The sequence below is a fragment of the Euprymna scolopes genome, chromosome 5 (assembly GCF_053919585.1).
Source record: "Euprymna scolopes isolate OS-2025 chromosome 5, ASM5391958v1, whole genome shotgun sequence".
NCBI lineage: Eukaryota > Metazoa > Mollusca > Cephalopoda > Sepiida > Sepiolidae > Euprymna > Euprymna scolopes.
The window spans coordinates 75,312,603-75,339,088 of record NC_136486.1 but is presented as its reverse complement, the minus strand read 5'-3'; the positions used below and the strand labels follow the sequence as shown (position 1 = coordinate 75,339,088).

At 28.0% G+C, this 26,486-nt stretch overlaps 2 protein-coding genes across 2 annotated transcripts in view; one reads left to right on the top strand and one right to left on the bottom strand.

Moving 5' to 3' along the window:
- LOC145276858 (dnaJ homolog subfamily C member 9-like) overlaps positions 1–9,886 on the top strand; it is a 48,610-nt gene extending 38,724 nt beyond the window's left edge. Inside the window, exon 2 of the mRNA XM_080128252.1 lies at positions 9,621–9,886. Within this exon, the coding sequence (XP_079984378.1) occupies positions 9,621–9,789 (169 nt within the window). The 3' untranslated portion in view covers positions 9,790–9,886. The remainder of the gene's footprint in view (positions 1–9,620) is intronic.
- LOC145276857 (nuclear pore complex protein Nup205-like) overlaps positions 1–26,486 on the bottom strand; it is a 393,804-nt gene that overhangs the window by 318,685 nt on the left and 48,633 nt on the right. The window lies entirely within an intron of this gene.

Below are 26,486 nucleotides of genomic sequence, written 5' to 3'. Positions count from 1 at the left end.
TGTGAAAGTTTGGCGAGGAGGGACCATAGATTGAAGCTCAGTCAAACACTTTCCATGAAAATAACGATAAAGCAGAGACAAACTCGCAACATCTCTTCTGTGAGATAGAGGTTGCAGCAAAGAGAGAAGGATATCTCCCACGAGGCCACAAAGTCTATTTTGAACCCTATCAAGGCAGGACAAATCCTTTCTAGCAGCTCCTGCCCAGATGTGGCTGTGACCCGATGGGGACCGGGCGATGCCGAGTGACCTTGCTAGTCGGCACAAATTCAGAGGAATTTGCACAGCTGAATTCTAATGATGATGATGGTTTGATGTTGTTTAAACAGAAATGTCTATGGGATTTTGTCAGAAAGAGAAAACCAAATGATAATTGTTCTTATCTTATTGCTGTTATATATCTGTTAACAATAGAAAGGTTGTTTTTAAAATCTCTGTTGAGCAAGATGAAGAATGGGGGTAAAGAGTAGGGGTTGCCGCCAGGCATTGTTCAACTTGGAATGACTAATCACTCCTAATTTGATAATAAGTAGAAACACCTCAGTGCAAATGGGGGTTGAGGTTTGGTAGAGATAAGCTCTAAGAGGAAGAAAGAAAGGTGTTTGTAACCACTCTCTGAAGGAGAGGTGGGGAAAAGGGGTTGGATTTAGAAAAAGGAATTCTAAACAAAGAAGAGTCATAACCAGCAAACCGAACGGCTGGGCTAGTCAAGCGCTCCCAATTTGGGAGCCCTTCAGGGTCTGATGTTATGATGGGAACTAGCCTGTGTTAATGGGAACTCTGTGACTTTACTGGTCTGGTCTTACATCGTTCACTACTATAGTCAGTCGCCTCAAATTAGACAGTAGTTGTTATGAAGTAATGAAAACAATAGTTTGTTACTGTTATAACCCGGAGTTCTGTTTGTTGTGGTGAGGACTCTTGATTTTTCAGCAAACTGCAAGGACCAGCAGAGTGACTGATGTACGCGAAGACTCCCTACACCTGGAAAGAAAGACGATTCGATCGAGAGGAAGAGTGCCCCTCCATGAAAACACAGTGGGTAAGGACGATTAACAGACCAACTTGTAACGAGACCAGGTACGATCAAAGAACACCTGCCACATCGGGTGGAATCCGACGAGGTTAAGGACGCCCGGTACCTGGTGTGGTTGGTCCCACACTGGTAATGTTATAAATGGTGCCGAATCGTACATAGTTATAGTGGCAACAATATTCACTCTTTGAACGTACCTGGCTCTTATATAGAGAATTGCATCAGCAGTGAGATATCTACTGGATCGATAGAAGGATCCCATCATTTTTCCAGCGGCCTTGGCAACAGATTTGATGTACGTATTCCATTTAAGATCAGGAGTAAAGGTCAAGCCCAGAAGCTTGTCAAAACTTGAGGCCTCCCCAAGACGAGAGCCATTTATTTCAATTGATGCCAGATGGGGATCAGAACGTTGATGATGTAAAGAGAGAAGCTTGGTTTTAGATGAATTAAAAGTAACCAGACACTCCTTTCCCTATTGTACAACATGATCAAGATCAGAGGAGAGAGAATCAGAGAGAACTTGGTCGTTTACTGTCTAAGATGTGCTACCATATATGGTAGTGTCATCTGCAAAAATGTCTACAAATGATGTAAGGATGTGATTTGGAAGATCATTAATGTAGATCAGGAAAAGAGTTGGGCCCAGGATGGACCCCTGAGAGACTCCAGCATTAATACTGTGAGCTTCTGATTTTTAACCATCAACTACTACTCTTATTAAATCAGAGAAATGATTTAATAATTGAGAAGACATTTCCAGCTATACCATAGCTGGAGATCTTGTAAAGTAAACCTTTGTCATTCCCTATCAAAGGCCTTAGATATGTCAAGAGCAATTGCCCTAGAAAGGTTGTCTCTGTCGAGAGATTCCCTAATCCTATGAGATATAACTGTAAGCACATCTACTGTAGATCAAGCAACTTATTCATGATGCACAGGAGACATTAGCCTGTACTGAGAGGGAGATGACCGATCACCTGAATTCTTAAATACAGGGCAAACTGATGAGATTTCCAGGGTGATGGGAAACAATTCTCCTTAAGACAACGTTTAAACAGTTTTGTAAGTATGGGTGCTAGTTCTGATTGAAGTTTTTTGAGTACTATAATTGGAATACCGTCAGGGTCGGCTGCTTTACTGGAATGAAGGTTTTTGATTAGCTTGGCAACATCACATACTGATATTTTTATATCACATAGCGTGTTTTCTGATACAGGAGGAAATATTGGGGGTTGGCAGCCATTGTCGCAAAGGGTAGAATTAGCTGCAAACTTCTTGGCAAAGAGTTTGGCTTTGTATGATGCTGACGAGATTACCTTAGGTCCATTGATGATAGTTGGGATAGAGCATACGTTTCTGTTTAGGATTCTGTTTGCTATTTGCCAAAACTAATGGGAACCAAGCCACTGCTCAGCTACTTTAGACCTGACAAACTGAGCATACAACTCTTTGCATACTTTATTACTTTTTTTACAATGGTTGCTGGCAGTTCTGAAAGTAGCTTTAGTCTCAGTACATCTATTACATTTGAAACAATGGAAAAAGTGATTTCTGTGCGCAATGGCAGCAGCACATTCTGGAGAGAACCATGGCTGGCTGTTAGGTTTTTGCTGGAACTTTTTTGAGAGTATGAAACGGTCAATACCTACAATTAACCATTTTATCAGGACTGATACTATAGAGGACACATCCTTTTTAAACATGGAACGCAGAGGTAGATCTGATATAAATGTACGGAAGCTATCCCAGTCTGGCATAAAGTATCGATATACTGTACGATGGAGAGGTACGTCTGAAGACTTTTACATTTCATTTTTATCTTAATTGATACAACAGAGTGGTTGGAAGATCCAAGTGGAGACAGAATGGAAACTCCCTAACACACACACACACACACACACACACACACACACACACACACACACACACACACACACACACACACACACACACACACACACTCACTCAATAAATTATAAGTTTCAAATTATATTCCTTGTTGAATAATAAATTGTAAATTCTAATTTACAGAGTTTAGATTTTTTAAAAAAAAATCAATTTTTAATTAGCTCCCAAAATGATTGTCAGATTTTATCAATGACTTTTTTCGCAGCAGTAACAGAATAAAATATTAATTATGGAAATATGTGCAGATATGAATTTTTCTGTTTTATTTATCATTTTGTGAATATTAATGTATCTGACTTTTGCAAATAAATATTACTTTTTCACAAATATTAATGTGTTGCTATTTGGTTAGTGGGAGGTTTTGCTTGTGTAAGAAACAAATTATGAAATCACAATTTTTATAAAAAATTAAATTACAAATTTAAGATCATAATATCACCAAAAAAATTGTCACAAAATACAATTCAAATAAATATTTGCATAATAAAAATAACAACAAAAAATCAACAAATAAAAACTCAAAAATACATTTTAATTAAAAACATTATTACCTAATTACATGTCATGTCGAAATTAGTAAAAAAATTTTTTTTTTTGCAAACATATTTAAGTTTTATTTCTCAAAAATATTTACAGTTTTTTTTTTGTTTTTTTTTTGTATGTGTGGGCTCTTTCTTTGATCACGCGCATATATATATATATATATATATATATATATATATATATACTCGCGGAAAAGGTAAAATAAGTGCAGAAAAATTAAGAAAGGGGGGGGTCAATAAAAAAAAGATAAAAGAACAAATGTTGATTTTTTTTTTTTATTATTATTATTATTGCAGAAAAACGGTTGTACCCATAAATATGTTTAAAAGAAAAGTATAGCAAAAACATTTAGTTTATGCTTGCAAAAAAAAAAAAAACGTAAATGTTTGAAAATAAACAAGCAACAAAACGTAAATGTTTGGAAAAATAAAACTTAAATATGTTTGCAAAAACAAAAAAAAACGTAAATGTTTGAACAAAAAATAAAACTTAAATATGTTTGCAAAAAAAAACATGTTTAAAATTAAAATATAACAAAAACATTTATTTTTATTTCAAGGGTGCCATTATATACATTTTGTGCTTCCATAACTGGGTGGACAGACATTAACGCCACCTATAGTTAAATGGAGGAAACATGCTCTCTCTTTCTTCATGATTACTCACAATTTAACTTTTAAAATCCTATTTAAAAAAATTAATTTTGCTAAAAATAAAAAAATCCTAGTTAAAAATTGATATAAGCCTGAATTAACCTATTTTGGTGATAAAAAATGAAACAAACAGGGCCACAAGACCGCAAGTTAGAGATCCTATTTCCAGATTTTTATCATTGACTCTTCCAGTTTAATTTGTATGTTCTCTTATTGGTATGTCCTGAACCCTAAATTGGCAACCCTGGCTGTTATATCTATTGGAACCAGTTGAATTCAAGTGAATAATAGACAAACCATTTTCATTGGTTAAGTATTTGATTTCACACCTAAATGTGAAATCATGAAGTGGATACACCATGCTGTGATCTGGTTGAAAACTGGATTTGTGTGCCTTTATGGTCTACTTAAAAAGAAAAAGGGAAGAGTAATCTTAAGAATGAGGAAAGAAAGCAGGGTAGCAGTAGCCCATACAACCTTTTTATCAGGTCACATTTGACTGATTTGGCTTTTTTAGAAGTATGGACTTCAAAGATTGTATTTGGCCTTTTTCCAATTATTTTAATTTCTATTTGATAATTATTAAAGTTATCTTAATTCACATGATTTTTAAGTTTTTAATACTTTTAATAGTTTGGTTTTTAGACTCAATTTATTATTTATAAATTTATAGAATTAAAATAATTGTTTGAGTTTTCAGTTTTCCCTTTTATTTTTTTCATTTCAATAAATATTCGATTAATAATAAATGATATATGTGTGTGTGGAGGTCAGTTCTGACACGGCGATGTTTACTGTGTTCATAGTATTTAGCTGATTTTTTAAACTTAAAATATATACAATATAGTTACATTGTAGAACATGAAATATTAAACATTAAAACAATAAAATTCATTGGCCTTTTGGTTAGGAACAAAGCGTAGTAACTGTTTTGATGCTGCATTTACTATTCTGTCCTCAGCCAATGAAGAAGTCCTTCTACACTGAGGCCTTTTTGTTCCAATCTAGAGCTACCCCTTTTAGTGAACTGAAATTTCCTCACATTAAAAACTGACGTTATGCTTAACTCTGCCCTCGTGGGGAGGAGGCAACTAAATAGGAACAATAGAATAAATAGTAAACGTTAAGTCGTGAAATCATGAACCAAAAAAGAACAACTAACGACAAAAAAACGGATGTGTTTCACTGTTAGGATTTAATTCCTGGAAAGTTGTAAAAAATTAACTTTATATTAGTCGATATATGGAGGTGGCGAGGTTTGGAACTCGAACTGAATGCTAAGATAAATAATTTTGCTTGCAAATTTCACGAATTATGCTACAAGTGGTGATTTGTTTGTTTTTTTCCTGTGTGTAAAGATCATTCACAACATATTAACATTTTGAAATGAAACATTTTTTTTTAAGTTGCAGCGTGTTAAAAATATACTAGTCAGTAGATAATTAAGTCCTACTGCATTTGGTATAAGTCATTTTTTTTTTTTTTTTTTTCAAATTAGGAAAATTATTGTGTAGAATCTTAATTATTTTATTGTATTTTTTCCGATTTGCCACTGATAAGACCACAAATACATAAACTGTAGTGATCAGATTTTTGGTGTAGATACCTATTTTTGTCTAATATGTCATTTATTTGGAACTGATATTTTTCTGGACAAGCACCACGATAACAGTAAGAAGTTTTCCAAATTAAAATGCAATTATATCTATGTGTTAAAATAGATGAATGCCCTCAGCTATCTCTCTTAAAAATGTAATTCTACTTTTTTCAAATGATTAGGTGTGAACATCCAGAAAAGAAATATTTTATAATTTAAATTAAGTAATTAGTTTTGCATATAAATCAAACATAAAATGATCCTCCATTTTCGGGCCATTTAAATTTTTTCTATATTCTAAGTCTGATTGGCAAAATCGTGAAACCAGATGAAATCGCCTTAAAAAGTAAAAAGCACAGAGTTTATTTCCGATAGCAAAGGACAGACTAGATAAAGTATAGTATCAAAACAGATACTACACTTTAACATAAATATTGATTCACGATGAGAACGGATTACAATAAAAGAAATGTTTATAGGCGATATAAAAAAATTTTTTAAGATTATGCCATTAGTAACCTTTTGAAGTTAGCATCTATTTAGTATTACACATGAAATCTGAAGAAAACACTTAAAATGAGTAAATATGCTAGTGTAATCAACAGATTTCTAAGATGATGACATGATTGAAAGATAGTTGGTTATTAGCTGAGATTCCACATTTATTTTTAAATATAGATATGATTTATTTTTAATTTGCCAAAGTTCTTCATGTTTTCCCTTCACGCATTGCATCCAAAATTTTCACAAACTCATGAGATTTTTATCTATATCTTTCACTCCTGCTTTTTTTTTTTTTTTTATCATATTTAATCCATTTTGCCATGCCGTTTTTATTGGTACAATTTGTACATAAGCTTCTATTTGTCTACTCTATTTGTCTATCATATCCTTAGAAAATAATTATTTCAATCGCCACAATATGAAATTTACTCAGTGGGGTGGGGGTGGGGGTATCAACTTAAAATATCTCTAAAATGTTGGAGTTTAATTTTGGTCATAACTCTAAAACTAGACTTTTTTGTTCTCAGTTGGTAGATGAGAAATCCTTCACGACTGAGGCAATTTAAAAATTTTGTTTCTTTTCTCCACATTAAAAGCGACCCTGGTGTTCTACTCTGTCCTTATGAGGAACTAAATAAGAACTCTAAAACTAAACTTTGTTTCCAAGAACAATCTATGCGTCATTATTAAGAAAAATATGTCTATTATGTCAAGATAGAAAATCTATAATTATTGATTTTTAATGAAATGAAACTTTTGGATTACTCAGGAAAAAGTATAAGATTATTTTTAAACATTTCTTTTTAAATACAAATTTAAATAACTATTTGAGAGATAATTTAGCAGTTATAAGTTTTCAAATTTCCACAATTCGAAAATAAAATTGATTCAATTAATTTCAAAGCACTAGGTTTAAAGAATTCCAAACGAAAAATACAAACATTAATTATTTCAGAGGGGATATATTCAGTGATCGAATGACCTGACTGGACAGGGCCAAGGCACCAGTACTAAAAAAATGTCCCCAGAACGGTTTTATGTTCAACTGTGACCTCTCTGAGAGGTTCCATATAAACGTTTAGTAAGTAGGTGTGAAAACAAATTTAAACATTAAGGTGTGAGATTCCCTCAGTGCAGTCCTTTTGTCTTTAGAAAAAGATTTTTTTCCTGATATGACAAATGTTAACAGATGTTGATTCCGGTGGCTGTTTTTCTCATGCAAATCCATGGAGAGAGAAAAAAAGCCAAAAAAAAAAAAAAAAAATCTACAAGTTTTGACATCCAAACTACTTTTTAAATTACTTAATTATGACTTTTTTTTTTTTTTTTTTTTTTTTTAATAATTACTATTAAATAAATATTATAAAATAGATCTGAAAAAGGCCAAATTTGAAAAAAGGCCAAACTGCTCTAAAAAAGGCCAAATTTGTGAGATTTGGCTTTAAAAAAGCCAACCTGGCAACCCTGCGGCAGTGTTACAATTACCCTTTACCCATTTTTGTCTTTTTACTCTGTAAAATTACAACCTTCAACCTTCCTGTTGACATTAGTACACATCCAATAAAAAATTATTGTTCACTTCCTTGATTTCTACTCTAATATAAAAAGATTTTCGGATCTCTTTACCGGCAGCTAAATAGTCTGGAAAATGTCTTGGATTTTTTGTCTATATGAAAGAAAAAGTTCACTGATTATGGCTAACACATGCAAAATTAATTGTTAAAAGAAAGATAAATTACAGTTCACTCTATCATAACAAGAGGAACAATCCTTGCTTTGATTTCAGGATAGTTTCTCCTGAATCAGTTTTTTTTTTCATACATTTCTCATCTGTAAACAAACAATATATATAAACAGCTTCGTAAAGTACACATAAAATTATGGCACCACTGATTCTATGGTGAGAAATGGTTGTCCCTACTGATCTCTTCATGAATATGAATACATACATTCATTCAAAAAGAATACTTAAATACTTAATATTTTTAATTAACATTCTATATTACAGTAGGCAACACCAGGAAACAAATTTTTTTTTTTTTTACATAGGCGTCACCACTTATCAAGGCCGATCGGCCACTCAAGGATAAGGGTTAAAGAGTGTAGAGTAGTCAAAAGGACAATATAGTAATCAATAGTAATGGAAGTTCGGTAAATTTGTTAACCTGAGTGGAACGGCTCATCAGAAACTTGTTCAGGTTTGACTTGAAGACAACCATATTATAGACAGCTGGAAAGCAGGAAAACGGAAGACAATTCCACAGGCATGCAGTTCTAAGAAGAATCCTGATAGTTTTAATAATTTTCTTTTGATTATTAAAACTAATATTTTTTATTGTGAACATCACCTTTGAATATGAAAAACAATTTTTTTAAAAACCAATTAAATATTAAAATCATAACTCATTAAAAAAATGTTTTCCAACAAACGATGCATTAATTTATAATATAATTCAACTGATTTTAATTATGTGATTGTCTTTCGATTTCTATGCAAAAAGGGTATTAAAAAATTATTTTTGTAATAACTTATGGATTTATAATAAAGAAATAAATTAAAATTATTTAATATTTCCCAGAAAGTCTAATTTTAAAAATTTTATAAAGGAATAAGTATTGAAAATTTATTTAAACAATTACCAGCTTTTAGATGAAAAAAATTTATTTAAACAATTACCAGCTTTTAGATGAAAAAAATTTATTTAAACAATTACCAGCTTTTAGATGAAAAAAATTTATTTAAACAATTACCAGCTTTTAGATGAAAAAAAATTTATTTAAACAATTACCAGCTTTTAGATGAAAAAAATTTATTTAAATTACCAGCTTTTAGATGAAAAAAATTTATTTAAACAATTACCAGCTTTTAGATGAAAAAAATTTATTTAAACAATTACCAGCTTTTAGATGAAAAAAATTTATTTAAACAATTACCAGCTTTTAGATGAAAAAAATTTATTTAAACAATTACCAGCTTTTAGATGAAAAAAATTTATTTAAACAATTACCAGCTTTTAGATGAAAAAAATTTATTTAAACAATTACCAGCTTTTAGATGAAAAAAAAAAAACATTCTAGTTTTGGCATAAAATTCTAATCAGCTTTTTCCTAGTCTTGCAACACATCAATCGTTTTACAGAACACATGTTGAAGCTTGGCATAAGCAAAGATCATTTAGACATCACTTTGCTGCTCCAAGGGAAACAACTCACCTTTCCTGTACAGAAAAATATTCTTAATATTATTAATAGTATTTTTATTGAGAAAATGAAATCTCTTACAATTTCTCTTTTGTGTTGGATTTATTCAATTCTCATTAAAACTATTACATTTTTCTTCTTGTTCAGTTTAACATTTGAGATTTTCCTTCTTTCAGGTCAAATTCAGAAGCAAAAGAGGCCGAGAAAATGAAAGCAAAACTTGGACTGGAAAATAATGAATCTAGTCTGGAAGCTCTAATTCTGAAGAGACGAAGCAATCAATCTAACAGTATAATTGCAACTCTTGAAGAAAAATATGGTAAAAATGCTAAAAAGAAAAAATAATCTGTAATTTATTTCCCAGAAACATTTTTTTTCTACTTATTTTTATTTGTTCAAGTTTGAATAAAAGTATAGTTTTTTTACAATTTTTTTTATCCCTGAAGAATGTATTTGTCTTTTTTCTTTATAATTTAATGTTCAGATTAAACTAGACTACCTGTCGGACCATTGACCCTTGAACGGTAAGAGATAAAAATGTTCAAAATTAAAAACAATTTGAAGATATTTTATTTTCTTAAAGATGTCTGATTTAAACCACAGCAAATGCACAACTAAGTTCACGATCATGTGCGTAATCAAAATTGTCAGCTTGTCATCGATATAGTATGGATTTGTGAAATGTCTAGTTAAGTTGAACAGAGTCAATGTTGCTGATTCTTCAATCTTTTTCTCACTTCATTTGCATTAAATGTCTCTTGACAAAATGCAGAACTTATTTATTCAATTTGTGAATAGAAAAAAAAAACAATAACAGATGCATTTTTAAGACTCGTCTATTCAGTCTGCAAACTTGATAAGCTCTACCATCTGTTTAAAAAAAAAAAAAAAAAAGCATGTGTTCATTCTTTTTAAAAATCTAGTTTCTTAACAAATGAATAATGCAACAGTCAAGATAAAAATGGCTACGACAAGCGTCAGTGTTCACTATAGTATGATCTTCACACAAACTTCACTATTACTTTTTTGATAAGACAAAAAAAAATATTATAGCTGAATAAAGATAGTTTTTTTTCTCTCTTTCAAAAATTTCAACAGTATGTAAACATCATCTCAATATAGTATTTTTCATACGATTATAGTTTTTTAGATATAGTCACACGAATGTCAAAATTTGGATTCTTATGGTTATTTTTCAGCTGTTTTAGTGTTTGTTTTCAAGTGTCCATTAAAAAAAGTGACAGAACGTTAACTTTGTTGCGACATATGCTGCTATTCATATTGACAAGATCACACTTTTTTTTAACAAAGTTTTAATAATTTTGACAGTCATAAAGATGGTCCAAGTTAAATTATGAGAATCATTTCTAAGAAACAAGACATTAACTTGATGATAAATTATGGAAATGGATTGAATTCAAAAAGTAAAAAATAATAGTAAGTTGCTTTAGATTTTGAAATCTTTTGAGATGGAAGATGGTGGATTTCCCTGAATTCTTATCAAGTATAAATTGGTAAGCAAAATAACAGTAGCAATACCAGAAAACATACCATTCAGCACTGGACAAGGCACACACTGTTACTTAATCTAACACTGTCCTTAAATTAGTAATTTCTCCTATGTCCATAGAACTGGATTCACAATAAATTTTTCTTTAAAATGTTATTTTAATATTTTTGTGGTAATTTGTATATTACAAGAAATCGCTATTTAAATCCGACTCTTAGCGAGAAAACATACTGACATAACATGCCTGCTAGTGGTAAATAACTTTTTTCAACTATGTAGTTGGGGTCTGTTCACATAAGCATTCAGTATGGAATTTCTACCAGTTAAAATTTCATATTTTAAGCTAATTGGGAAAAGAATTGTCTTTGCCTCAAAATTTCAATGAAACATGGGCATCTTTTTGGTCAAAAGTTGAGGCTTTGTAGTACAAAGCTAAGTCAAGATAGAAACTTCATTCAAACGGTATTTTAATTGAATATATTAATTTCTTTTGTCTTAAAATTTGAAGAGAATTGGTTGAACACTTTATGTACGCATCAATAGAAATAGTGACGAGCGCTGATGACAAGATCTTCTGTGCGCCATGACGCACACAAAAATTTATAAAACATTTGTATGTTCAAACTGACTTACAACAGTGAAGTATTCATTTCTTATATTTTCCAAATAAGTTTTTGATGATTCACTTTTTTATATTTTTATTATTAAATGCACGCCTTTGAAATATTAAAACAGTATGTATAACATTTAAAATATTTTTGTGATACTTATGCCGAGTAGTTACCATGCTGAAATAGTAAAGTTATTATTTAGAAACCCATTCTTAACATGGAGAGGAGAATGTGTTTTGTAACTAATCTGCACTTTCACCTAACAATTTAATAAACAAGATACTGTAAAACTTGAATTTAATGAAAATACTAATTTTTTTTTTATATCAGCATTAGTATTGTTTTTTATTAGCATTAGTATTTTTTTATATCAGCATTAGTATTTTATATCAGCATTAGTTTTTTTGGTACTTGTGCAGTTTTCCATTGACATTAAAAAATGGAAATATTTTTTTAAAAATATATTGTACGTACTCGTCATGGGATAAAGTTTTCTTCAAAAAAAATCACGTAATTTCATCAAGTAGTTATTTTTTTATAGCGAAAAAAGAAAAAAAATCAACGCTACAAGCGAGTAATTATTAATTCAGCCATCTTGATTCTTAACCAAACAGAAAGTTCAAGTAGGGGGATTTCCCCCTTTTTTTTTTCTAGCGAGGCCAAATTTCGCGTATTTGGCCTATTTTAAAGCAGTTTTGCCTTCCAAATTTCTGTTTGGCCTTTTTCTTCACCGATGAAATAAAAAAAGCAAATAAAAACAACGCAATAAAACTTTTAAAAATACGGCACACTTTTTTGTTCTTGTTTGTTTTTTTTGGTAATTTTCCTTATTTTATTATGTTTTCAAGATAATACTATTAAATGGACACGATTATGCCAAATTAGCCCTTCCCCCCAAAAAAATGCACAAAAATTCGAGATTTAAGGTTTTGACGAGATAATTGAGCGAATTGTCCGGACTATTGCGAGAGAACCATCCATTAGTTTTTCCTGAAATTTCGCCACAAATTGTATTTCAATACATAGATGTGCATAGTAACATTTTTTTTGCCGAAAATTCCCGTTGCGTCCCCAGATTTCATCGGTGAAGAAAAAAAGGCCAAACAGAAATTTTGAAGGCCAAACTGCTTTAAAATAGGCCAAATTCGCGAACTTTGGCCTCGCTATCAAAAAAAAAGGGAAATCCCCCTACTTGAACTTTCTGTTTGGTTAAGAATCCAGATGGCTGAATAATTAATTACTCGCTTGTAGCATTGATTTTTTTTCTGTTTTCGCTATAAAAAAATAACTACTTGATGAAATTACGTGATTTTTTTCTGTAGGAAAACTTTATCCCATGACGAGTATGTACAATATATTTTTTTAAAAATATTTTCATTTTTTAATGTCAATGGAAAACTGCACAAGAACCGTTTTTTTTTTATATCAGCATTAGTTTTTTATATCAGCATTAGTTTTTCTTATATCAGCATTAGTATTTTTTATCATATCAGCATTAGTATTTTTTATCATATCAGCATTAGTATTTTTTATTATATCAGCATTAGTATTTTTTATCATATCAGCATTAGTATTTTTTATCATATCAGCATTAGTATTTTTTAATCATATCAGCATTAGTATTTTTTATCATATCAGCATTAGTATTTTTTATCATATCAGCATTAGTATTTTTTATCATATCAGCATTAGTATTTTTTATCATATCAGCATTAGTATTTTTTAATCATATCAGCATTAGTATTTTTTATCATATCAGCATTAGTATTTTTTATCATATCAGCATTAGTGTTTTTTATCATATCAGCATTAGTGTTTTTTATCATATCAGCATTAGTGTTTTTTATCATATCAGCATTAGTATTTTTTATCATATCAGCATTAGTATTTTTTATCATATCAGCATTAGTATTTTTTATCATATCAGCATTAGTATTTTTTATCATATCAGCATTAGTATTTTTTATCATATCAGCATTAGTATTTTTTATCATATCAGCATTAGTATTTTTTATCATATCAGCATTAGTATTTTTTATCATATCAGCATTAGTATTTTTTATCATATCAGCATTAGTATTTTTTATCATATCAGCATTAGTATTTTTTATCATATCAGCATTAGTATTTTTTATCATATCAGCATTAGTATTTTTTATCATATCAGCATTAGTATTTTTTATCATATCAGCATTAGTATTTTTTATCATATCAGCATTAGTATTTTTTATCATATCAGCATTAGTATTTTTTATCATATCAGCATTAGTATTTTTTATCATATCAGCATTAGTATTTTTTATCATATCAGCATTAGTATTTTTTATCATATCAGCATTAGTATTTTTTATATCAGCATTAGTATTTTTTATATCAGCATTAGTACTTTTTTATCAGCATTAGTATTCTTTTATTAGCATTAGTATTTTTTATATCAGCATTAGTACTTTTTTGACATTAAATTTGACATTAGTATTCTTTTATTAGCATTAGTAGTTTTTTATTAGGATTAGTATTTTTTTATTAGCATTAGTATTTTTTTTTATATCAGCATTAGTATTTTTTTTTTATATCAGCATTAGTAGTGCAGTTTTCCATTGACATTAAAAAATGGATATATTTTTTTTTTCAATATATTGTACGTACTCGTCATGGGATAAAGTTTTCTTCAAAAAAAAAATCACGTAATTTCATCAAGTAGTTATTTTTTTATAGCGAAAACAGAAAAAAATCAACGCTACAAACGAGTAATTATTAATTCAGCCATCTTGATTCTTAACCAAACAGAAAGTTCAAGTAGGGGGATTTCCCCCTTTTTTTTTTTCTAGCGAGGCCAAATTTCGCGAATTTGGCCTATTTTAAAGCAGTTTGGCCTTCCAAATTTCTGTTTGGCCTTTTTCTTCACCGATGAAATAAAAAAAGCAAATAAAAACAGCGCAATAAAACTTTTAAAAATACGGCACACTTTTTTGTTCTTGTTTGCTTTTTTTTTTGGTAATTTTCCTTATTTTTTTATATTTTCAAGATAATACTATTAGATGGACACTAATGCCAAAGTAGCCCTTCCCCCCCAAAAAAATGCACAAAAATTCGAGATTTAAGGTTTTGACAAGATAATTGAGCGAATTGTCCGGACTATAGCGAGAGAACCATCTATTAGTTTTTCCTGAAATTTTGTCACAAATTGTATTTCAATACATAGATGTGCATAGTAACATTTTTTTGCCGAAAATTCCCGTTGCGTCCCAGATTTCATCGGTGAAGAAAAAAAGGCCAAACAGAAATTTTGAAGGCGAAACTGCTTTAGATTAGGCCAAATTCGCGAAATTTGGCCTCGCTATCAAAAAAAAAAGGGAAATCCCCCTACTTGAACTTTCTGTTTGGTTAAGAATCAAGATGGCTGAATTAATAATTACTCACTTGTAGCATTGATTTTTTTTTTCTGTTTTCGCTATAAAAAAATAACTACTTGATGAAATTACGTGATTTTTTTCTGTAGGAAAACTTTATCCCATGACGAGTACGTACAATATATTTTTTTTTAAATATTTTCATTTTTTTAATGTCAATGGAAAACTGCACAAGAACCGTTTTTTTTATATCAGCATTAGTGTTTTTTTATATCAGCATTAGTTTTTTTTGTATATCAGCATTAATTTTTTTTATATCAGCATTAGTTTTTTTATATCAGCATTAGTATTGTTTTTATATCAGCATTAGTATTTTATTATATCAGCATTAGTATTTTATTATATCAGCATTAGTATTTTATTATATCAGCATTAGTATTTTATTATATCAGCATTAGTATTTTTTTATTAGCATTAGTATTTTTTTATTAGCATTAGTTTTTTTTTATTAGCATTAGTTTTTTTTTATTAGCATTAGTTTTTTTTTTATATCAGCATTAGTTTTCTTTTATATCAGCATTAGTATTTTTTTATATCAGCATTAGTATTTTTTTTGTATCAGCATTAGTATTTTTTTTATATCAGCATTAGTATTTTTTTATATCAGCATTAGTATTTTTTATATCAGCATTAGTATTTTTTATATCAGCATTAGTATTTTTTTATATCAGCATTAGTATTTTATTATATCAGCATTAGTATTTTTTTATTAGCATTAGTATTTTTTTTATATCAGCATTAGTTTTTTTTATTAGCATTAGTTTTTTTATTAGGATTAGTATTTTTTTATTAGCATTAGTATTTTTTTTATAAGAGCATTAGTATATTTTTATAAGAGCATTAGTATTTTGTTATATCAGCATTAGTATTTTTTATATCAGCATTATTATTTCTTTATATCAGCATTAGTTTGTTTTATTAGCATTAGTATTTTTTTATATCAGCATTAGTATTCTTTTATATCAGCATTACTCCTGATCTGAAATGGAACACGTACATCAAGTCTGTTGCCAAGGTCGCTGGAAAGATGGTGGGATCCTTCTACCGCTCCAGAAGATATCTCACTACTGATGCAATTCTCTATCTATATAAAAGCCAAGTACGTCCAAGGATGGAATACTGTTGCCATATCTGGGCAGGAGCTGCCAAAAACAGCCTATCAAGCCTTGACAGAGTACAAAATAGACTTCGTGGCTTAGTGGGGGATGCCCTTTTCTTTACCCTGCAACCCCTCTCTCACAGAAGAGACTTTGCGAGCCTATCTTTGTTTTATCGTTATTTTCATGGCAGGTGCTTGTCTGAACTCCAATCCCTGGTCCCCCCTCGCCAATCTTTCACGAAAAACACCCGTCTAGCTGAATCCACTGTGAAAAATTTCCCCCACTCTATATCTGTGCCTAAATCAAAACGCGGATTCCATGAACAAAGCTTCTTTATTAGAACTGCACGCCTGTGAAACTCTGTTCCGTCTGCCTGCTTCCCTCCGGACTACAACTTGGATGTCTTCAAGTCTAATGTTAACAAATTCCTAATGAACCGCCCCCTTAAGTAAACACTCCATCAAATCTCCACACTAACGTAATGTACTTGCAATAACCCTTATCCCTGAGTGGCTTCCGGGCCTTGATAAATGGTGATCACTGTGTAAAAAAAAAAAAAAATTAGTATTCTTTTATATCAGCATTAGTAGTTTTTTATTAGGATTAGTATTTTTTATAACAGCATTAGTATTTTTTTTTATATCAGCATTAGTAGTGCAGTTTTCCATTGACATTAAAAAATGGAAATATTTTTTTTTAAATATATTGTACGTACTCGTCATGGGATAAAGTTTTCTTCAAAAAAAATCACGTAATTTCATCAAGTAGTTATTTTTTTATAGCGAAAAAAGAAAAAAATCAACTCTACAAACGAGTAATTATTAATTCAGCCATCTTGATTCTTAACAAAACAGAAAGTTCAAGTAGGGGGATTTCCCCCTTTTTTTTTTCTAGCGAGGCCAAATTTCGCGAATTTTGCCTATTTTAAAGCAGTTTGGCCTTCCAAATTTCTGTTTGGCCTTTTTCTTCACCGATGAAATAAAAAAAGCAAATACAAACAACGCAATAAAACTTTTAAAAATACGGCACACTTTTTTGTTCTTGTTTGTTTTTTTTTGGTAATTTTCCTTATTTTTTTATGTTTTCAAGATAATACTATTAGATGGACACTTATGCCAAATTAGCCCTTCCCCCCAAAAAAATGCACAAAAATTCGAGAGTTAAGGTTTTGACAAGATAATTGAGCGAATCGTCCGGACTATTGCGAGAGAACCATCTATTAGTTTTTCCTGAAATTTTGCCACAAAGTGTATTTCAATACATAGATGTGCATAGTAACATTTTTTTGCCGAAAATTCCCGTTGCGTCCCAGATTTCATCGGTGAAGAAAAAAAGGCCAAACAGAAATTTTGAAGGCGAAACTGCTTTAGATTAGGCCAAATTCGCGAAATTTTGCCTCGCTATCAAAAAAAAAGGGAAATCCCCCTACTTGAACTTTCTGTTTGGTTAAGAATCAAGATGGCTGAATTAATAATTACTCGCTTGTAGCATTGATTTTTTTTTCTGTTTTCGCTATAAAAAAATAACTACTTGATGAAATTACGTGATTTTTTTCTGTAGGAAAACTTTATCCCATGACGAGTACGTACAATATATTTTTTTTTAAATATTTTCATTTTTTTAATGTCAATGGAAAACTGCACAAGAACCGTTTTTTTTTTATATCAGCATTAGTGTTTTTTTATATCAGCATTAGTTTTTTTTATATATCAGCATTAATTTTTTTTATATCAGCATTAGTTTTTTTATATCAGCATTAGTATTGTTTTTATATCAGCATTAGTATTGTTTTTATATCAGCATTAGTATTTTATTTTTTATATCAGCATTAGTATTTATTTTTATATCAGAATTAGTATTTTTTATCAGCATTAGTTTTATTAGCATTAGTATTTTTTTTATAAGAGCATTAGTTTTTTTATATCAGCATTAGTATTTTTTTATAAGAGCATTAGTATTTTTTTTATATTAGCATTAGTTTTTTTATTAGCATTAGTATTTCTTTATTAGCATTAGTATTTCTTTATTAGCATTTGTATTTTTTTATTAGCATTAGTTTTTTTTTATATCAGCATTAGTTTTCTTTTTTTTATATCAGCATTAGTATTTTTTTTTATATCAGCATTAGTATTTTTTTTATATCAGCATTAGTATTTTTTTTATATCAGCATTAGTATTTTTTTTTCAGCATTAGTATTTTTTTTATATCAGCATTAGTATTTTTTATATCAGCATTAGTATTTTATTATATCAGCATTAGTATTTTTTTATTAGCATTAGTATTTTTTTTATATCAGCATTAGTTTTTTTTATTAGCATTAGTATTTTTTTTATATCAGCATTAGTTTTTTTTATTAGCATTAGTATTTTTTTATTAGCATTAGTATTTTTTTTATAAGAGCATTAGTATTTTTTTTATAAGAGCATTAGTATTTTTTTTATAAGAGCATTAGTATTTTTTTTATAAGAGCATTAGGATTTTGTTATATCAGCATTAGTATTTTTTATATCAGCATTATTATTTCTTTATATCAGCATTAGTTTTTTTTATATCAGCATTAATATTTTTTTTTATATCAGCATTAGTATTTTTTTTTCAGCATTAGTATTTTTTTTATATCAGCATTAGTTTTTTTTATATCAGCATTAATATTTTTTTTATATCAGCATTAGTATTTTTTTTTCAGCATTAGTATTTTTTTTATATCAGCATTAGTATTTTTTATATCAGCATTAGTATTTTATTATATCAGCATTAGTATTTTTTTATTAGCATTAGTATTTTTTTTATATCAGCATTAGTTTTTTTTATTAGCATTAGTATTTTTTTTATATCAGCATTAGTTTTTTTTATTAGCATTAGTATTTTTTTATTAGCATTAGTATTTTTTTTATAAGAGCATTAGTATTTTTTTTATAAGAGCATTAGTATTTTTTTTATAAGAGCATTAGTATTTTTTTTATAAGAGCATTAGTATTTTTTTTATAAGAGCATTAGTATTTTTTTTATAAGAGCATTAGTATTTTTTTTATAAGAGCATTAGGATTTTGTTATATCAGCATTAGTATTTTTTATATCAGCATTATTATTTCTTTATATCAGCATTAGTTTTTTTTATATCAGCATTAATATTTTTTTTTATATCAGCATTAGTTTGTTTTATTAGCATTAGTTTTTTTATTAGGATTAGTATTTTTTTATTAGCATTAGTATTTTTTTTATAAGAGCATTAGTATTTTGTTATATCAGCATTAGTATTTTTTATATCAGCATTATTGTTTATTATATCAGCATTAATATTTATTTTTATATCTGCATTAGTTTGTTTTATTAGCATTAGTATTTTTTTATATCAGCATTAGTATTCTTTTATATCAGCATTACTCCTGATCTGAAATGGAACACGTACATCAAGTCTGTTGCCAAGGTCGCTGGAAAGATGGTGGGATCCTTCTACCGCTCCAGAAGATATCTCACTACTGATGCAATTCTCTATCTATATAAAAGCCAAGTACGTCCAAGGATGGAATACTGTTGCCATATCTGGGCAGGAGCTGCCAAAAACAGCCTATCAAGCCTTGACAGAGTACAAAATAGACTTCGTGGCTTAGTGGGGGATGCCCTTTTCTTTACCCTGCAACCCCTCTCTCACAGAAGAGACTTTGCGAGCCTATCTTTGTTTTATCGTTATTTTCATGGCAGGTGCTTGTCTGAACTCCAATCCCTGGTCCCCCCTCGCCAATCTTTCACGAAAAACACCCGTCTAGCTGAATCCACTGTGAAAAATTTCCCCCACTCTATATCTGTGCCTAAATCAAAACGCGGATTCTATGAACAAAGCTTCTTTATTAGAACTGCACGCCTGTGAAACTCTGTTCCGTCTGCCTGCTTCCCTCCGGACTACAACTTGGATGTCTTCAAGTCTAATGTTAACAAATTCCTAATGAACCGCCCCCTTAAGTAAACACTCCATCAAATCTCCACACTAACGTAATGTACTTGCAATAACCCTTATCCCTGAGTGGCTTCCGGGCCTTGATAAGTGGTGATCACTGTGTAAAAAAAAAAAAAAAATTAGTATTCTTTTATATCAGCATTAGTAGTTTTTTATTAGGATTAGTATTTTTTTATTAGCATTAGTATTTTTTTTTATATCAGCATTAGTAGTGCAGTTTTCCATTGACATTAAAAAATGGAAATATTTTTTTTTAAATATATTGTACGTACTCGTCATGGGATAAAGTTTTCTTCAAAAAAAATCACGTAATTTCATCAAGTAGTTATTTTTTTATAGCGAAAAAAGAAAAAAATCAACTCTACAAACGAGTAATTATTAATTCAGCCATCTTGATTCTTAACAAAACAGAAAGTTCAAGTAGGGGGATTTCCCCCTTTTTTTTTTCTAGCGAGGCCAAATTTCGCGAATTTGGCCTATTTTAAAGCAGTTTCGCCTTCCAAATTTCTGTTTGGCCTTTTTCTTCACCGATGAAATAAAAAAAGCAAATACAAACAACGCAATAAAACTTTTAAAAATACGGCACACTTTTTTGTTCTTGTTTGTTTTTTTTTGGTAATTTTCCTTATTTTTTTATGTTTTCAAGATAATACTATTAGATGGACACTTATGCCAAATTAGCCCTTCCCCCCAAAAAAATGCACAAAAATTCGAGAGTTAAGGTTTTGACAAGATAATTGAGCGAATTGTCCGGACTATTGCGAGAGAACCATCTATTAGTTTTTCCTGAAATTTTGCCACAAAGTGTATTTCAATACATAGATGTGCATAGTAACATTTTTTTGCCGAAAATTCCCGTTGCGTCCCAGATTTCATCGGTGAAGAAAAAAAGGCCAAACAGAAATTTTGAAGGCCAAACTGCTTTAAAATAGGCCAAATTCGCGAAATTTGGCCTCGCTATCAAAAAAAAGGGAAATCCCCCTACTTGAACTTTCTGTTTGGTTAAGAATCAAGATGGCTGAATTAATAATTACTCGCTTGTAGCTGAAATTACGTGATTTTTTTTCTGTAGGAAAACTTTATCCCATGACGAGTACGTACAATATATTTTTTAAAAAATATTTCCATTTTTTAATGTCAATGGAAAACTGCACAAGAACCGTTTTTTTTATATCAGCATTAGTGTTTTTTTATATCAGCATTAGTTTTTTTATATATAAGCATTAATTTTTTTTATATCAGCATTAGTTTTTTTATATCAGCATTAGTTTTTTATATCAGCATTAGTATTTTTTTATATCAGCATTAGTATTTATTTTTATATCAGCATTAGTATTTATTTTTATATCTAAGCATTAGTATTTTATTATATCAGCATTAGTATTTTTTTATTAGCATTAGTATTTTCTTTATATCAGCATTAGTATTTTTTTATATCAGCATTAATATTTCTTTATATCAGAATTAGTATTTATTTTTATATCAGAATTAGTATTTTTTATCAGCATTAGTTTTATTAGCATTAGTTTTTTTTTTATATCAGCATTAGTATGTTTTTTATATCAGCATTAGTATGTTTATTATATCAGCATTAGTATTTTTTATTATATCAGCATTAGTATGTTTTTTATATCAGCATTAGTATTTTTTTATATCAGCATTAGTATTTTTTTATATCAGCATTAGTTTTGTTTATATCAGCATTAGTATTTTGTATTTATATCAGCAGTAGTATTTTTTTTATTATATCAGCATTAGTATTTTTTATATCAGCATTAGTATTTTTTATATCAGCATTAGTATTTTTTATATCAGCATTAGTATTTTTTATATCAGCATTAGTATTTTTTATTATATCAGCATTAGTATTTTTTTTATATCAGCATTAGTAATTTTTTTATTATATCAGCATTAGCATTTTTTTATTATATCAGCATTAGCATTTTTTTTATATCAGCATTAGTATTTTTTTATATCAGAATTAGTTTTTTTCTTAGCATTATTATCTGTTTTTATATCAGCATTAGTATTTTTTTATGTCGGCATTAGTATTGTTTTTATATTAGCATTAGTATTTTTTTTATATCAGCATTAGTATTTTTTTTATATCAGCATTAGTATTTTTTATATCAGCATTAGTATTTTTTATATCAGCATTAGTATTTTTTATATCAGCATTAGTATTTTTTTAAATCAGAATTATTTTTTTTCTTAGCATTATTATCTGTTTTTATATCAGCATTAGTATTTTTTATATCAGCATTAGTATTTTTTATATCAGCATTAGTATTTTTTTAAATCAGAATTATTTTTTTTCTTAGCATTATTATCTGTTTTTATATCAGCATTAGTTTTTTTTATATCAGCATTAGTTTTTTTCATATCAGCATTAGTATATTTTTATATCAGCATTAGTATTGTTTTATGTCGGCATTAGTATTGTTTTTATATCAGCATTAGTATTGTTTTTATATCAGCATTAGTATTGTTTTTATATCAGCATTAGTATTGTTTTTATATCAGCATTAGTATTTTTTATATCAGCATTAGTATTTTTTATATCAGCATTAGTATTTTTTTATTAGCATTAGTGTTTTTATTAGCATTAGTATTTTTTTATATCAGCATTAGTTTTTTTTTATTAGCATTAGTACTTTTTTATATCAGCATTAGTATTCTTTTATATCAGCATTAGTATTCTTTTATATCAGCATTAGTAGTTTTTTATTAGGATTAGTATTTTTTTATTAGCATTAGTATTTTTTATAACAGCATTCGTATTTCTTTTTATATCAGCATTAGTAGTGCAGTTTTCCATTGACATTAAAAAATGGAAATATTTTTTTTTAAATATATTGTACGTACTCGTCATGGGATAAAGTTTTCTTCAAAAAAAATCACGTAATTTCATCAAGTAGTTATTTTTTTATAGCGAAAAAAGAAAAAAATCAATACTACAAACGAGTAATTATTAATTCAGATATCTTGATTCTTAACCAAACAGAAAGTTCAAGTAGGGGAATTTCCCCCCTTTTTTTTTTCTAGCGAGGCCAAATTTCGCGAATTTGGCCTATTTTAAAGCAGTTTGGCCTTCCAAATTTCTGTTTGGCCTTTTTCTTCACCGATGAAATAAAAAAAGCAAATAAAAACAGCGCAATAAAACTTTTAAAAATACGGCACACTTTTTTGTTCTTGTTTGGTTTTTTTGGTAATTTTCCTTATTTTTTTATATTTTCAAGATAATACTATTAGATGGACACTAATGCCAAAGTAGCCCTTCCCCCCAAAAAAATGCACAAAAATTCGAGAGTTAAGGTTTTGACAAGATAATTGAGCGAATTGTCCGGACTATTGCGAGAGAACCATCTATTAGTTTTTCCTGAAATTTTGCCGCAAATTGTATTTCAATACATAGATGTGCATAGTAACATTTTTTTGCCTAAAATTCCCGTTGCGTCCCAGATTTCATCGGTTAAGAAAAAAAGGCCAAACAGAAATTTTGAAGGCGAAACTGCTTTAAAATAGGCCAAATTCGCGAAATTTGGCCTCGCTATCAAAAAAAAAGGGAAATCCCCCTACTTGAACTTTCTGTTTGGTTAAGAATCAAGATGGCTGAATTAATAATTACTCGCTTGTAGCTGAAATTACGTGATTTTTTTCTGTAGGAAAACTTTATCCCATGACGAGTACGTACAATATATTTTTTTTCAAATATTTCCATTTTTTAATGTCAATGGAAAACTGCACAAGACCCGTTTTTTTTATATCAGCATTAGTATTTTTTATATATCAGCATTAATTTTTTTTATATCAGGATTAGTGTTTTTTTATATCAGCATTAGTTTTTTATATCAGCATTAGTTTTTTTTTATATCAGCATTAGTATTTATTTTTATTATATCAGCATTAGTATTTTATTATATCAGCATTAGTATTTTTTATTAGCATTAGTATTTTTTTTATATCAGCATTAGTTTTTTTTAGTAGCATTAGTTTTTTTATTAGCATTATTATTTTTTTATATCAGCATTAATATTTCTTTATATCAGAATTAGTATTTATTTTTATATCAGAATTAGTATTTTTTTATCAGCATTAGTTTTATTAGCATTAGTATTTTTTTATTAGAGCATTAGTTTTTTTTTATATCAGCATTAGTATTTTTTTATATCAGCATTAGTATTTTTTTCATATCAGCATTAGTATGTTTTTTATATCAGCATTAGTATTTTTTATATCAGCATTAGTATTTTTTATATCAGCATTAGTATTTTTTTTATATCAGCATTAGTTTTGTTTATATCAGCATTAGTATTTTTTTATTTATATCAGCATTAGTATTTTTTTATTATATCAGCATTAGTATTTTTTTATTATATCAGCATTAGTATTTTTTTATTATATCAGCATTAGTACTTTTTTTATTATATCAGCATTAGTATTTTTTATATCAGCATTAGTATTTTTTATATCAGCATTAGTATTTTTTATATCAGCATTTGTATTTTTTATATCAGCATTAGTATTTTTATATCAGCATTAGTATTTTTTATATCAGCATTAGTATTTTTTATATCATCATTAGTATTTTTTATAGCAGCATTAGTATTTTTTATATCAGCATTAGTATTTTTTTATATCAGCATTAGTATTTTTTTATTATATCAGCATAAGTATTTTTTTATTATATCAGCATTAATATTTTTTTATTATATCAGCCTTAGTATTTTTTTATTATATCAGCATTAGTATTTTTGTGTATCAGCATTCGCATTTTTTTATTATATCAGCATTAGTATTTTTTTATTGTATCAGCATTAGTATTTTTTTATTATATCAGCGTTAGTATTTTTTATTATATCAGCATTAGTATTTTTTATTATATCAGCATTAGCATTTTTTTATTATATCAGCATTAGTATTTTTTTTTATATCAGCATTAGTATTTTTTATTATATCAGCATTAGTATTTTTTTATTATATCAGCATTAGTATTTTTGTTTATATCAGCATTAGTATTTTTGTTTATATCAGCATTAGTATTTTTGTTTATATCAGCATTAGTATTTTTGTTTATATCAGCATTAGTATTTTTTATTATATCAGCATTAGTATTTTTTATTATATCAGCATTAGTATTTTTTATTATATCAGCATTAGTATTTTTTATTATATCAGCATTAGTATTTTTTATTATATCAGCATTAGTATTTTTTATTATATCAGCATTAGTATTTTTTATATCAGCATTAGTATTTTTTTTATATCAGCATTAGTATTTTTTTTTGTATCAGCATTAGTATTTTTTTTGTATCAGCATTAGTATTTTTTTTTGTATCAGCATTAGTATTTTTTTATATCAGCATTAGTATTTTTTTATATCAGCATTAGTTTTTTTATTAGTATTTTTTTATATCAGCATTAGTTTTTTTTATATCAGCATTAGTATTTTGTTTATATCAGAATTAGTATTTTTTTATATCAGAAATAGTATTTGTTTTTATATCAGAATTAGTATTTATTTTTATATCAGAATTAGTATTTATTTTTATATCAGAATCAGTATCTATTTTTATAATCAGCATTAGTTTTTTTTATATCGGCATTAGTATATTTTATATCAGAATTAGTATTTATTTTTATATCAGCATTAGTATTTATTTTTATATAAGCATTAGTATTTTCATATTAGAATTAGTATTTATTTTTATATCAGCATTAGTATTTTTTATATCAGCATTAGTATTTTTTTATATCAGCATTAGTATTTTTTTATATCAGCATTAGTATTTTTTTATGTCGGCATTAGTATTGTTTTTATATTAGCATTAGTATTTTTTTTATATAAGCATTAGTTTTTTTTGTATCAGCATTAGTATTTTTTTTTATATCAGCATTAGTATTTTTTTATATCAGCATTAGTTTGTTTTGTTACGATTAGTTTTTTTCTTAGCATTAGTATTTTTTTATATCAGCATTAGTATTTGTTTATATCAGCATTAGTATTTTTTTATATCAGCATTAGTATTTTTTTATGTCGGCATTAGTATTTTTTTATTAGCATTAGTATTTTTTTTATAAGAGCATTAGTTTTTTTTTATATCAGCATTAGTATTTTTTTTTATATCAGCATTAGTTTTTTTTATATCAGCATTAGTATTTTTTTATATCAGCATTAGTATTTTTTTATATCAGCATTAATATTTTTTTTATATCAGCATTAATATTGTTTTTTATATCAGCATTAGTTTTTTTTATATCAACATTAGTATATTTTTATATCAGCATTAATATTTTTTTTTATATCAGCATTAGTTTGTTTTATTAGCATTAGTTTTTTTTTATATCAGCATTAGTATTGTTTATATCAGCATTAGTATGTTTTTTATATCAGCATTAGTATTTTTTTATATCAGCATTAATATTTTTTTTATATCAGCATTAATATTTTTTTT